At 41.5% G+C, this 15,839-nt stretch overlaps 1 protein-coding gene across 1 annotated transcript; it reads left to right on the top strand.

Moving 5' to 3' along the window:
• Positions 1–945: 945 nt before the first annotated feature.
• Positions 946–15,366, top strand: ELP6 (elongator acetyltransferase complex subunit 6). Its single transcript, XM_063452857.1, has 7 exons — positions 946–1,157; positions 8,571–8,649; positions 8,797–8,867; positions 10,273–10,397; positions 11,246–11,435; positions 12,396–12,542; positions 14,790–15,366. The coding sequence occupies exons 1-7, from the start codon at positions 1,104–1,106 to the stop codon at positions 14,916–14,918; spliced, it is 795 nt and encodes a 264-aa protein (XP_063308927.1). The 5' UTR covers positions 946–1,103; the 3' UTR covers positions 14,919–15,366.
• Positions 15,367–15,839: the final 473 nt, after the last annotated feature.

The following is a 15,839-nucleotide window of genomic DNA, read 5'->3' as shown; positions in this document are numbered from 1 at the left end:
GCCGCTATTCTTTTGTTGACCACGTGTGTTCAGTTATAGGAAATGGCGGCCCCCCAGGGGTAGCATTCATTAATTACTTCCCTTGCGGTTTTGCACTTAAGCTGCTGGTGTGAACGTTCTAATGGGGTACAAGGGTGGTCCTCGTTAGGGAGACAATGAGGTACTCCCGAACTGAAAAAGGGTAAAGCAGATGAAATTAGGGGAAAACACATGAAATAGGTGATCAGCTTCGCCACACTGTCTGTCCCTCCTAAATAGTAACAGTTTGGAGGGATGTACCAATAGCTGATTTGGGGAAACGTGGCTATTGTGGCCAGTGGCTATCTTACTCTATAGTCCTTCAGTAATACCCTGGGAGGTGGGCATTGAGGCATTGCCATCTCACACCCATGGTCCATGGAGACAGATGAAGTTCGGGTAAAGCGGATCATTACAGGGAAAACAAGACTGTGGGACAAGTGAAATCACTGTAGGGTAGCCATAAAGTGACTGAGATGGATTAAATAAAGGTTAATGAAGATTAATGACAGATCCACTTTAATATTGGGAATGTCGCCCTAATTAACGTGATTAAAGCAGCCATAAATAAATATTAACACAGAAAATAGCACACATTTAGAAATTCCAATTTGCCAATCACAAAATGGCAGCACTCACACTCCGGAAATTACGGCATCACGCTTAGCCAGTCAAAAGATGGCAGCACTCACACTCCGGAAATGACGGTATCACGCTTAGCCAGTCACAAGATGGCAGCACTCACACTCCGGAAATGACGAAATCGCGCTTAGCCAGTCACAAGATGGCAGCACTCACACTCCGGAAATGATGAAATCGCGCTTAGCCAGTCACAAGATGGCAGCACTCACACTCCGGAAATGACGGCATCACGCTTACTTAGCCAGTCACAAGATGGCGACACCTGGCCCTCCAGCCGCAGGATGACGAAATGTCCCCTATCTAGCCACAAGATGGCGGCATTTCCACATCCAAGCTCCAACCAGCGGCGTTGTGATTGGCCGGTGGTGGGGTCCGTAGATTCCGTCTCTCCATGGTAACCACGTGTGACCAGACTTCCGCCCTCAGCAGCGGCTGCCGGGAGAATGTTTACCGAACTGAACAGCCTGCTGGGAGCCAGCACCGAGAGCCTGGAGCGGGTCAGCTAACCCCATATTATAATAATAAATATATATAATAAATAATAATATAATACATCCCCCATATAATAATAATATATAATACCTCCCCCCATATAATAATATATAATACCTCCCCCATATAATAATAATATATAATACCTCCCCATATAATAATAATATATAATACCTCCCCCCATATAATAATAATAATAATATATAATACATCCCCCCCATATAATATATAATACCTCCCCCCATATAATAATAATAATATAATATATAATACCTCCCCATATAATTATAATATATAATACATCCCCATATAATAATATATAATACCTCCCCCCATATAATAATAATAATATAATATATAATACATCCCCATATAATAATATATAATACCTCCCCCCATATAATAATAATAATATAATATATAATACATCCCCATATAATATATAATACCTCCCCCCATATAATAATATAATATATAATACCTCCCCATATAATTATAATATATAATACCTCCCCATATAATAATATATAATACCTCCTCCATATAATAATAATATAATACCTCCCCCCCATATAATAATAATATATAATACCTCCCCCCCATATAATAATATATAATACCTCCCCATATAATAATAATATATAATACCTCCCCCCCATATAATAATATATAATACCTCCCCCCCATATAATAATATATAATACCTCCCCATATAATAATAATATATAATACCTCCCCATATAATAATAATATATAATACCTCCCCATATAATAATAATATATAATACCTCCCCATATAATAATTATATATAATACCTCCCCATATAATAATAATATATAATACCTCCCCCCATATAATAATATAATACCTCCCCCCATATAATAATATAATACCTCCCCATATAATAATAATATATAATACCTCCCCCATATAATAATATATAATACCTCCCCCCATATAATAATATATAATACCTCCCCCATATAATAATATATAATACCTCCCCCCATATAATAATATATAATACCTCCCCCCATATAATAATATATAATACCTACCCCCATATAATAATATATAATACCTACCCCCATATAATAATTATAATATATAATACCTCCCCCCATATAATAATAATATAATACCTCCTCCATATAATAATAATAATATATAATACCTCCCCCCATATAATAATATATAATATCTCCCCATAAAATAATAATATATAATACCTCCCCATATAATAATAATATATAATACCTCCCCATATAATAATATATAATACCTCCCCATATAATACCTCCTCCATATAATAATATAATACCTCCCCCATATAATATATAATACCTCCCCCCATATAATAATAATATATAATACCCCCATATAATAATAATATATAATACCTCCCCATATAATAATATATAATACCTCCTCCATATAATAATAATATATAATACCTCCCCCATATAATAATAATAATAATACCTCCCCCATATAATAATAATATATAATACCTCCCCCATATAATAATATAATATATAATAATAATATATAATACCTCCCCCATATAATAATATATAATACCTCCCCCATATAATAATATATAATACCTCCCCCATATAATAATATATAATACCTCCCCCATATAATAATAATATATAATACCTCCCCCATATAATAATAACATATATAATAAATAATAATATAATATATAATACCTCCCTCATATAATAATATATAATACCTCCCTCATATAATAATAATATATAATACCTCCCCCATATAATAATAATATATAATACCTCCCCATATAATAATAATATATAATACCTCCCCATATAATAATATATAATACCTCCCCATATAATAATATATAATACCTCCCCATATAATATATAATACCTCCCCCCATATAATAATAATATATAATACCTCCCCATATAATAATAATATAATATATAATACCTCCCCCATATAATAATAATATATAATACCTCCCCCATATAATAATAATATATAATACCTCCCCCATATAATAATAATATAATATATAATACCTCCCCATATAATAATAATATATAATACCTCCCCCATATAATAATATATAATACCTCCCCCATATAATAATATATAATACCTCCCCCATATAATAATAATATATAATACCTCCCCATATAATAATAATATAATATATAATACCTCCCCCATATAATAATATATAATACCTCCCCCATATAATAATATATAATACCTCCCCCATATAATAATATATAATACCTCCCCATATAATAATATATAATACCTCCCCCATATAATAATAATCTAATACCCCCCATATAATGAATAATAATATAATACCTCCCCATATAATATATAATACCTCCCCATATAATATATAATACCTCCCCCATATAATAATAATATAATACCTCCCCATATAATAATAATAATATATAATACCTCCCCCATATAATAATATATAATATATAATACCTCCCCCATTTAATAATAATATATAATACCTCCCCCCATATAATAATAATATATAATACCTCCCCCATATAATAAATAATAATATAATATATAATACCTCCCCCATATAATAATATATAATACCTCCCCATATAATAATAATATATAATACCTCCCCCATATAATAATAATATATAATACCTCCCCCATATAATAATAATATATAATACCTCCCCCATATAATAATAATATATAATACCTCCCCCATATAATAATAATATATAATACCTCCCCATATAATAATAATATATAATACCACCCCATATAATAATAATATATAATACCTCCCCCGTATAATAATAATATATAATACCTCCCCCCATATAATAATAATATATAATACTTCCCCCCATATAATAATATATATTACCTCCCCATATAATAATATATATTACCTCCCCATATAATAATATATATAAAATACCTCCCCCATATAATAATATATATTATACCTCCCCATATAATAATAATATACCTCCCCAATATAATATATATATAAATAAAAAAATACCTACCTCATATAATATATATTTAATACCATCCACATATAACATCCTCCCCAATATAATATATATAATAAACGTAATGTCCCGCACTCACTGCTCCCGGTCTTGTCTGTTGCCCAGGCGGGTGGCGTACATACCAGGGTCGCAGGGGTCGCGGCTGCGACCGGGCCCGGCCCACCAGGGGGCCCGGCCGCCCCTGCGACCCGGTATGTACCCACAGGGCCAGCCTCTTCTGCTGGGGGGCCCAGGAGCCGGCCACCTCCGGGCCCCCCGAGGCTGGCCCTGCTGTCACCCGGCTGGCGGGCGCGCGAGGGAGCACTGTCCCCTGGGTGCTCCCTCTTCAGCTCCCTCTCGCACCGCACTGAAACCGGAGCCGGAAGATGACGTCATCTTCCGGCTCCGGTATCAGTACGCGGCACGCGAGGGAGCTGAAGAGGGAGCACCCAGGGGACAGTGCTCCCTCGCGCGCCCGCCAGCCGGGTGACAGCAGGGCCAGCAACACCACTGGACCCCAGGGAATCCCCCCAGCTCTCCCACAGGTAAGGAGGCTGGGGGGATTAAAAAAAAAAACGTTTGAGTGTGTGTGTTATTGTTAGTGAGTGTGTGTGTTAGTGAGTGTGTGTGTTAGTGAGTGTGTGTGTTAGTGAGTGTGTGTGTTAGTGAGTGTGTGTGTTAGTGAGTGTGTGTGTTAGTGAGTGTGTGTGTTAGTGAGTGTGTGTGTTAGTGAGTGTGTGTGTTAGTGAGTGTGTGTGTTAGTGAGTGTGTGTGTTAGTGAGTGTGTGTGTTAGTGAGTGTGTTAGTGTTAGTGAGTGTGTTAGTGTTAGTGAGTGTGTTAGTGTTAGTGAGTGTGTTAGTGTGTGTGTTAGTGAGTGAGTGTGTTAGTGAGTGAGTGTGTTAGTGAGTGTGTGTGTTAGTGAGTGTGTGTGTTAGTGAGTGTGTGTGTTAGTGAGTGTGTGTGTTAGTGAGTGTGTGTGTTAGTGAGTGTGTGTGTTAGTGAGTGTGTGTGTTAGTGAGTGTGTGTGTTAGTGAGTGTGTGTGTTAGTGAGTGTGTGTTAGTGTTAGAGAGTGTGTTAGTGTTAGTGAGTGTGTTAGTGTTAGTGAGTGTGTTAGTGTTAGTGAGTGTGTTAGTGTTAGTGAGTGTGTTAGTGTTAGTGAGTGTGTTAGTGAGTGTGTTAGTGTTAGTGAGTGAGTGTGTTAGTGTGAGTGAGTGTGTGAGTGAGTGTGTGAGTGAGTGTGTGAGTGAGTGTGTGAGTGAGTGTGTGAGTGAGTGTGTGAGTGTGTGAGTGTGTGAGTGAGTGTGTGTGTGTGAGTGTGTGAGTGTGTGAGTGAGTGTGTGAGTGAGTGTGTGAGTGAGTGTGTGTGTGTGAGTGAGTGTGTGAGTGAGTGAGTGTGTGAGTGAGTGTGTGAGTGAGTGTGTGAGTGAGTGTGTGAGTGAGTGTGTGAGTGAGTGTGTGAGTGAGTGTGTGAGTGAGTGTGTGAGTGAGTGTGTGAGTGAGTGTGTGAGTGAGTGTGTGAGTGAGTGTGTGAGTGAGTGTGTGAGTGAGTGTGTTAGTGTTAGTGAGTGTGTTAGTGTTAGTGAGTGTGTTAGTGTTAGTGAGTGTGTTAGTGTTAGTGAGTGTGTTAGTGTTAGTGAGTGTGTTAGTGTTAGTGAGTGTGTTAGTGTTAGTGAGTGTGTTAGTGTTAGTGAGTGTGTTAGTGTTAGTGAGTGTGTTAGTGTTAGTGAGTGTGTTAGTGTTAGTGAGTGTGTTAGTGTTAGTGAGTGTGTTAGTGTTAGTGAGTGTGTTAGTTTTAGAGTGTGTTAGTGTGTGTGTCTGAGTATGTTTGTGTGCGTCTGTCACTGAGTGTGTGTCTGTCAGTAAATGTGTGCGTCTGTTCATGAGAGTGTGTGTGTGTGTGTGTCTAAAGCACTTACCTTTCTCCAGCGCCGGGCTCCCTTGGCGCTGGGGATCTCTCCGTCCCGATCCGCCTCTCAGCTCCGAATGCACATGCGTGGCAAGAGCCACGCGCGCATTCAAACCGCCCATATAGGAAAGCATTACTCAATGCTTTCCTATGGACCTTCAGCGTCTTCTCACTGTGATTTTCACAGTGAGAATCGCAGAAAATCCTCTAGCGGCTGTCAATGAGACAGCCACTAGAGATGGATTAACCCTCAGTGAAACATAGCAGTTTCTCTGAAACTGCTGTTTTCAGCTGCAGGGTTAAAACTAGAGAGACCTGGCACCCAGACCACTTCATTGAGCTGATTTGATCTGGGTGTCTGTAGTGGTCCTTTAAGTGTATGTGTTTATGCATGCACTGGCGTACATACCGCGGTCGCACGGGTCGCAGCCCTGCGACCAGGTGCCCGCCCGCCATGTGTTGCGGCCCAAGCCCGCGCAGAGTAAGCGGGGGGGGGGGGGGGGGGGGGGTTGGCCACAGATCAGTTTTCGCACCGGGGCCCCATGGGTTGTGTGTACGCCACTGGCCCAGGCGCAAACTTCGACCTCCAAATATATAAATCCTTGTTTGAAGTGCACTCACTGGACTCAGAATTATTTCAAATTGTGCTGTTTATTCAAAGCATCAAATTTCCAGTAAATGGTGTCAACTTTTCAGTCCTCCAGGGACTTTTCTCAAGATATATATATATATATACCTCCCAAATATAGTACAACATCCTTCCCAATATAATATATATATATATAATACCTCCCCCATATAATAAAACATCCTCCCCAATATATATATATATATATTTATTTTATACCTCCCCATATAATTTTTTATATTTATATTATACCACCCCCATATAATATCTATATTATACCTCCCCATATAATATATAATACCTCCCCCATATAATTATTTTATATATATATATATATATTATACCAACCCCAAATAATATCTATATTATACCAACCCCATATAATAATATCTATATTATACCAACCCTATATAATACCTCCCCCATATAATAATGTATATATAATACCTCCCCCATATAATAATATATATTTTATACCACCCCCATATATTAATATATAATACCTCCCCCATATAATAATATATATATATTATACCTCTCCCATATAATATAACACCCTCCCCATGTAATATATAATACCTCCACCATATATGATGGTCAAGATGGTGACTCACTTAGAATTAGATTCTGGCCCCTCAGGCAAGTACAATGCACAAGAAAAGAAAATGTTACTTGCGCTTTCTCCTTAATCCCTATGTATATTTAGACAAATGGAGGTCATTTAGTTGCTCCAATGGCCATTGGAGGGATGCCTGCCTGCCAACGTCAAGGCAGACCCCCCTAAGCGGGTCCTAACACTGACCCTTCAGCCTGCTTCCTTGAGCTTCTGGCAAAGATATCTCTAATGAGACAGAAAGGGGTATTTTTTATATACACCCCTTAACTTATTAACCCTTAATAGTACATTGCACACTTCAGTCTCATTAGAGATATACCCTGTGGATTACCACACGTTGCTCAGAGGTGGAGTTAAGGCGTATCTATAGAGACAATAAGTAACCACCCCCTTTGTGTTCCAGACCAACATCAATCCAAATTGAAACATTTGGTTCTATCTCCTCTTATGTACTTGCCACAGAAGAAATAATTGCCTCTATGAATTTGTTGCCATTTCTCCATTTCATAGATATGTCACATATCTTACTTGTGACCCAATATAGCGGACATCACAATCCCTTTCCCTATGGTTAAGTTATGCCAATCATATTTGGGCTTGTTTAGAAGATGGCGCTGGTCACATTCCAAATATAACAATAATGAGGCTTAATTATTATTCTGTGGGTAAATGTTTTTTTTCTTTTGGATGTGATACTGGAACACCAGGCTTGTTTTTTTCTCTTTTCTTGAAAGCTAATGTTGATTAACATATCAAAGTAGACTTCCAGGCCACTTATGTGTGACTTCTTACACCTTACAGAGCCTTTGATTAATCAAAGGATCCATCCATATAGTAAGCTATCTGCCCCTTTTCGCATACCCATGCCATTTACATTACCGCTTCTGTCATCTGACCTCTGGAGGGCTCCGAGCTTCAAAGAGGACTTAAGGCTATAAACTTTTTGACCTCCCATGCAATCAAATTAACCCATTTTTACATTGACAATACCACCTCTACCAGGCAGGCAGGTCATCTATGCACTACACAAATTACATTAAAGAACAATATTCCATGGTGCAATAATGAATTATGTACACTTGCCTTGACACTCTCCATATAATATAATATAATATAATATAATATAACCTTCCCCTGCCCACATGTAGTGCTGCCACTAGCACTCTAAACAAATAGAGAAGATGGCTAGAATTCTGAGAATAATTATTGTTAATCTCTGTATACCATTTCTTTCAGGGAAAACTGATATTGATCCGTGACTGTGAGAGTGATGGGAGCTTTCTTGTGCATCATTTCCTGTCTTACTATGTGAAAGGTGAGGTATTATTGTAAGTTCTTAGATCAATGGAGATAAACATTGCTGCAGATTCTGATGGTTCCATAATTTATTCTGCACTACATTTTTCCCACATGCGTGGTGGGTAATGGTTGGTTATTCTAATTATTTTATTCCTCTCCCCAGCTGGCTGTAAGGTGTGTTTTCTGGGCCTCGTGCAATCGTTCAGTCACTACAACGTCATTGCTCAGAAGCTGGTAACTTCCTAACTTTGCTCATTACTCATTGTTTTACAAAAACACAACAAATACCCACAGAGTACACACCTTTACACTTGGCAACGTTACTTTAAACAATATTTCATATTTGGACATTTGACTCCAATGTTTGAAATTCCCTGGTGAATTCCCAACATTTTCCTGGTACGGCGATATCAGGAATACAAAATTCATTCAAAGTGAATTTCAAATTTAAAACCAAAATAGCCAAATTGGAATTCCTGGCAGTTCTTACTTTAATGAATGACCCTGTTAGTGATTAAAGGAACAAAATAAGGTCAGGAACCTAAACATGTATTACTGACCCTATAGTGTTAATACTATTTAGATGGCTGCATTCCTTTAAATAGAAGAAAAACCTGCACAGGCTATGCTCCCGTCCTGTCTCCTTTGCTGAGATCATCAGAATTGACTATCTCAGCCAATCCAATGCTTTCTGTCCATTCTGATGATCTCGGCAAAGGAGGCGGGGGCGGAGCCCATCACCACACTGGCCAATCAGCATCTCCTTATAGAGATGCATTGAATCAATGCATCTCTATTGGGAAAGTACATTGCCTGAATGCAGAGCGTTGAGACGCTGAATGTCACCGAGGAAGCACCTCTAGTGGCCATCTGAGTGACTGTCACTGGAGGTATACCTTGGGAGCAATGTAAACACTGCCTTTTCTCTGAAAAGACTGTTCACTGCAAAAAGTCTTTATAGTTGTCCTGGTGAGTATACTTTGTCTCTAAAAAGCTGTAGTTGTTCTGGTGACTTGTGTCCCTTTAATAGTGTTGCACAGATTACAATAGTGTTGCACAGATTACAACGTGACGTATAGATGAGAAAGGAAGGTTTCAGAGAGGGCTATGAAAGTAAAGACTTGCAGGACTCCATCTTACTGTATAACAAAATTGCGTGTTAAAGGGACATGTATCATTTGACCATTTCAATTTTAAACCAGCAGGTAAACACTTTAAAATAAATATACAAACAAAAATAAAGCAAGGAAAACTGTAATAAGCAGAGAAGCCTGACTCCCTCTTTCAAGATGTTATAAGGTGAAGAGATCTAGTTGCACATGTGTAAATCTGTCAGGCATGCCCAATGCACTTTTCCAGTATTCCTAGGGACAGGGCACTGATTGGTGAGCTCGGTGTCCTCTAGAGTGGGTGTGGAAAACATAAGAAAGAAACAGGTAAATCTAAAAAAAAATCCTTAACCTGCTCTTTACCCGCCTTTGGAGTGAGGCAACGGTCTCATTCTAAGCTAACATTTGGGTCGGGTACCCACTTACACCTGACTGTTCCAGACACCCCATGTCCGGGACCACACTTGTCTTGTATATGATTGCAAGGTTTTTACCTAGAGTTCATTTTGAATGTGTTCCTACCTGGACAGGGGGTGAACCTTGTGTCTGCCAAGGATGATGGGCAGCTGATATTCCTGGAAGGTCTGCGATCCTACACAGACCTACTCTTTGGGAAACAGGAGACTGAACAGGCAAACCCCCTGCGCTTCCTGCGGTAAGTTACATCCCTCAAATCCTGAAACTGACTGTGTACATTAACATATTAACCAGGCTTCATGAGTATTGGTAGGTTCATTAACCCCTTAAGCAGTGGTTTCCAAACCAGTCGAAGGCACGCCTTGATTGAGGGATTACCCAGGTGTGTCAAGGTGTTTTTTCTTTCTTTCTTTCTTTCTTTTTTTCTTCCTTTCCCCTCCTTTCCCTCTCTCTCTCCATTCCTTCCTTCCCCTCCTTCCCTTCCTTCCCCTCCTTCCTTCCTTCCCCTCCTTCCTTCCTTCCCCTCCTTCCTTCCCTTCCTTCCTTTCTTCCCCTCCTTCCCTCCCTTCCCTTCCTTCCCTTCCTTCCCCTCCTTCCCCTCCTTCCCCTCCTTCCCTTCCTTCCTTTCTTCCCCTCCTTCCCTCCCTTCCCTTCCTTCCCTTCCTTCCCCTCCTTCCCCTCCTTCCCCTCCTTCCCTTCCTTCCTTCTTTCCTTCCCCTCCTTTTTTTCCCTTCCCCTCCTTTTTTCCCTTCATTAGACCCAACTGAGTAATCCCTAAATCCTGGCCTGGTAGGCGTGCCTTGGACTGGTTTGGAAACCACTGCCCTAGAGTGTGATTTCTAGAAGCCACTAATAGGGCTGTTTGAGATCCTTATATAAATAACCACAGCTCAGCATTAGGTGTATGTGTTGCAGCCATAGCTGATGTGTACACAAGATGCAGGCTTGGATTCTGAGAATTAAACAGATGGTGTATATGGCTTTTATCGACCATGTGCCTTGGCTTTGTGCTCATTACTGTTAAGTGATGTTGACCGTTCCACTGTATAATATTGGTCTTTTCAAAGTCATCAATGCTCTTTCCAGGGCAGGATCGGACCTCAAGCCACTGTATGACTTTGTTTGTGCTTCATTGGCGCCCTCATCAGATGAATCCTGGAAATGTCCAGTGCTGATTATCGATGATGTTAGTGTGCTGCTCAGTTTGGGGGTGACAGCTGTGCAAGTCTTGGACTTCATGCAATACTGTAGAGCCAGTGTGTGCTCTAAATACAAGGTAATACAAGAAGCCAAGATATATCATGTTGTATTTCAAGTATTTGTGTTCTACTGATAAAGTATTTCACTGTGATCTCAAGATAAAGAGTTTGTGGTTAGGACACAGTTAGTGATAATGGCTGTGGTGTGGTGCTACAGATCAATGTTTATTAATTAAAATGTACCTGTCATGGTGTAAATTAAAGATCATTACATTCCATCTATACAGAAATGCTAGCACATTTTTAGATTTTAATGTAATGCACTTTGGAGTCTTGGCCCTTCCACAACTGTCAATCATTCCACTGCCTTACACCTGTATACTGCGGACATAATCATTTATGCCCACAGCAGAAGTATGAGTGACAGGCAGAGCAGGAGAACCCTCCCCCAGAAGACTCTCTGCTTCTAATGTTCCCAAGAAGGGTCAATTGCATTTGCGAGAGGGTAGCAACGGAGGGTGAGTGTTATAACAGGACCCTTCAGCAATGACAGCATTGGAACAAGGGGCAGCTGTACTAATATTACGGCTTTCACAGTAAAATTCCAATTATATATCTCCAACAGTGTCACAAAATTATCATTTATTTAATGCCAGGATAGACTCTTGCTGCTCTGATTGCCTCCTGTGAAATTATTACAGTTGGCTTGTGTCTAATCAGCTGCTTCTTATGGAGAAGAACTGGGTCAATACAGAGCATTCACATGATTCGCCAACAATTCACCGCATACAGAAATATTTTTTAAAAAAATTTCCCTCTGTGAGACGCACACACTTCCACTGTGAACTACAGTTTATAGCACGTGAGGCGATTTAACAGCCACGAGGTGTAACTAGTGGATTTCTAAATGTAAACTGGAGGAGACGGACTGATTGTGTCCCTTTTAATGTGCATCACTCATTATATGAACTGTAAGGTTCTAGCTGTCATTTAATTTACTCCATCACTATGTAATATCTACATACTCTGTGTTTCAGGGAAATGTGCTGTGTCTGGTCCACAATCACAGCGAGTGTGAGGATGAGGAGAATGAATTGGTGACGAAGTCTTTATGGCATCAGAGCAGCCTTGTCCTACACACAGAGGGTCTCACAACCGGGTTCTGTAAAGATGTGCATGGCCAGGTGAGTCCGGGCTGTCACCGGGTTCTGTAAAAAGTGTCCATGGCCAGGTGAGTCCGGGCTGTCACCGGGTTCTGTAAAAATGTCCATGGTCAGGTGAGTCCGGGCTGTCACTGGGTTCTGTAAAGATGGCCAGGTGAGTCCGGGCTGTAACCGGGTTCTGTAAAGATGGCCAGGTTAGTCTGGGCTGTCACTGGGTTCTGTAAAGATGGCCAGGTGAGTCCGGGCTGTCACTGGGTTCTAAAAATGTGCCTGGCCAGGTGGTTCTGTAAAAATGTCCATGGCCAGGTGAGTCCGGGCTGTCACCGGGTTCTGTAAAGATGGCCAGGTTAGTCCGGGCTGTCACTGGGTTCTGTAAAGATGGCCAGGTTAGTCCGGGCTGTCACTGGGTTCTGTAAAGATGGCCAGGTGAGTCCGGGCTGTCACTGGGTTCTGTAAAGATGTCCATGGCCAGGTGAGTCCGGGCTGTCACTGGGTTCTGTAAAGATGGCCAGGTGAGTCCGGGCTGTAACCAGGTTCTGTAAAGATGGCCATGGCCAGGTGAGTCTGGGCTATGACCGGATTCTGTAAAGATGTCCATGGTCAGGTGAGTCTGGGCTGTCACTGGGTTCGGTAAAGATGGCCAGGTGAGTCCGGGCTGTCACCGGATTCTGTAAAGATGTCCATGGCCAGGTGAGTCCGGGCTGTCACCGGGTTCTGTAAAAATGTCCCTGACCAGGTGAGTCCGGGCTGTCACTGCGTTCTAAAGATGTGCCTTGCCAGGTGGTTCTGTAAAAATGTCCACGGTCAGGTGAGTCCGGGCTGTCACTGGGTTCTGTAAAGATGTCCATGGGCAGGTGAGTCCGGACTGTCACCGGGTTCTGTAAAAATGTCCATGGCCAGGTGAGTCCGGGCTGTAACCGGGTTCTGTAAAGATGGCCAGGGGAGTCCGGGCTGTCACTGGGTTCTAAAGATGTGCCTGGCCAGGTGGTTCTGTAAAAATGTACATGGTCAGGTGAGTCCGGGCTGTCACTGGGCTCTGTAAAGATGTCCGTGGCCAGGTGAGTCCGGGCTGTCACCGGGTTCTGTAAAGATGGCCAGATGAGTCCGGGCTGTCACCGGGTTCTGTAAAGATGGCCAGATGAGTCCGGGCTGTCACCGGGTTCTGTAAAGATGGCCAGATGAGTCCGGGCTGTCACCGGGTTCTGTAAAGATGGCCAGATGAGTCCGGGCTGTCACCGGGTTCTGTAAAGATGGCCAGGTTAGTCCGGGCTGTCACTGGGTTTTGTAAAGATGTCCATGGCCAGGTGAGTCCGGGCTGTCACTGGGTTCTGTAAAGATGTCCATGGCCAGGTGAGTCCGGGCTGTCACCGGATTCTGTAAAGATGTCCGTGGCCAGGTGAGTCCGGGCTGTCACCGGGTTCTGTAAAGATGGCCAGATGAGTCCGGGCTGTCACCGGGTTCTGTAAAGATGGCCAGATGAGTCCGGGCTGTCACCGGGTTCTGTAAAGATGGCCAGGTTAGTCCGGGCTGTCACTGGGTTTTGTAAAGATGTCCATGGCCAGGTGAGTCCGGGCTGTCACTGGGTTCTGTAAAGATGTCCATGGCCAGGTGAGTCCGGGCTGTCACCGGATTCTGTAAAGATGTCCATGGTCAGGTGAGTCCGGGCTGTCACTGGGTTCTGTAAAGATGGCCAGGTGAGTCCGGGCTGTCACCGGGTTCTGTAAAGATGGCCAGGTTAGTCAGGGCTGTCACCGGGTTCTGTAAAGATGGCCAGGTGAGTCCGGGTTCTGTAAAGATGGCCAGGTGAGTCCAGGCTGTCACTAGGTTCAGTAAAGATGGCCAGATGAGTCCAGGCTGTCACTGGATTCTGTAAAGATGTCCATGGCCAGGTGAGTCCGGGCTGTTACCGGATTCTGTAAAGATGTCCATGGTCAGATGAGTCCAGGCTGTCACCGTATTCTGTGAAGATGGCCAGGTGAGTCTGGGCTGTCACTGGATTCTGTAAAGATGGCCAGGTGAGTCCGGGCTGTCACTGGGTTCTGTAAAGATGGCCAGGTGAGTCCGGGCGGTCACTGGGTTCTGTAAAGATGGCCAGGTGAGTCCGGGCTGTCACTGGGTGTGTTAATGTATTATTCATTTATTTCAGATTAGAATCTAGCGTTAGTAGTGTTTGAGTGCTACAAGAAGGTCCCAGATGATTGTTATATGCTGTCCGTGTTCAGCCGAAATGCTTCCTTTGTACAGAATACTATTTGTCTTGCATTACAGCTTACTCTCACTTGGCGAGTGCCCACTGGAAGGAAGGGAGAGAAAGAGAAGTCTGAAGTTTACCAGTACAAAATACACGATAAAAACGTCACCTTTTTTGCACGAGGCTTGTCTGCGGCAGTTCTGTGAGGAGGAGAAACTGCTTTATTCAAGGAAATAGAAATTAGATTTTCAGAAAAAATGGACTTACTGCATATACGGCCAATGCTTTTCTGGAATAACACCAATTAAGTGGATTGCCAAAACTGCACGGGGAGATCTATCCTGGACATATTCCCTGGCCAACGATTCAGGAGCACTTCCAATGCTTAACTCTTGGGAGCCCTTGCAGTAACAATGAGACTTGTATTCCTCACATCGGAAAACTCTGCATATTAGGACTCTCATTCTGTTAGCTCAGTGCATTCTATGTATGGAGATGTCTTGGACTCTGATTGGTGAGATACATGCAGCTGTACTGGAAGGAGATCTAGTAATCAATAGTCATAGCAACCCTTACACTGCCAATGTCATGGGATTAAACATCATGTCTCCTTTTATACTGTGTAGTCTAGATTCACTAAACAACGAATTGAAATCCAGTTTACACAATTCATACTCCATTAGACAAGGTTGGAAAACGTATTTTTCAAATGCCCTATTTTTATGTGAATTTTGCCCTTTGGTTTTTGTTTCAAGAACAGCGGCAGACTGCTGTGTGTAGAAGTGAGGCAGGTAGGGGACAAAGCTAGCATACCAATATCAGATTTGTGAGAAATGACTGGGTTTAGATCAGGATTGTGACATTACATGTTCATAGTCTGTACTAATTAAACACAACTCCTCCCTACTAACATATTTTCAATACATCTCCTAGGTATAGCACCCTGCATTGTACAGAGATCTTTACCATGTAAGTAACTTATCTACAGCGTATGGAACCCTGATTACATAAACCAAGGGGGCAGATCTTAATGTATTAAATACTGTATGGTGTTACCCGACTGGGACAGATCTTCGTATGTATTGTCACCCGATGGGGCAGATCTTAAAGTATATATTGGCCCCATA

The sequence above is a fragment of the Pelobates fuscus genome, chromosome 4, assembly GCF_036172605.1.
Source record: "Pelobates fuscus isolate aPelFus1 chromosome 4, aPelFus1.pri, whole genome shotgun sequence".
In the NCBI taxonomy this organism is placed as follows: domain Eukaryota; kingdom Metazoa; phylum Chordata; class Amphibia; order Anura; family Pelobatidae; genus Pelobates; species Pelobates fuscus.
The sequence above is the reverse complement of the archived record's forward strand: the minus strand, read 5'-3'. Positions and strand labels throughout refer to the sequence as shown.

Coding starts and splice junctions, on each gene's coding strand:
- ELP6 (XM_063452857.1), top strand. CDS start 1,104: ATGTTTACCGAACTGAACAGCCTGCTGGGAGCCAGCACCGAGAGCCTG. Junction 1,158..8,570: donor GCACCGAGAGCCTGGAGCGG/GTCAGCTAACCC, acceptor CATTTCTTTCAG/GGAAAACTGATATTGATCCG. Junction 11,436..12,395: donor GTGTGTGCTCTAAATACAAG/GTAATACAAGAA, acceptor TCTGTGTTTCAG/GGAAATGTGCTGTGTCTGGT.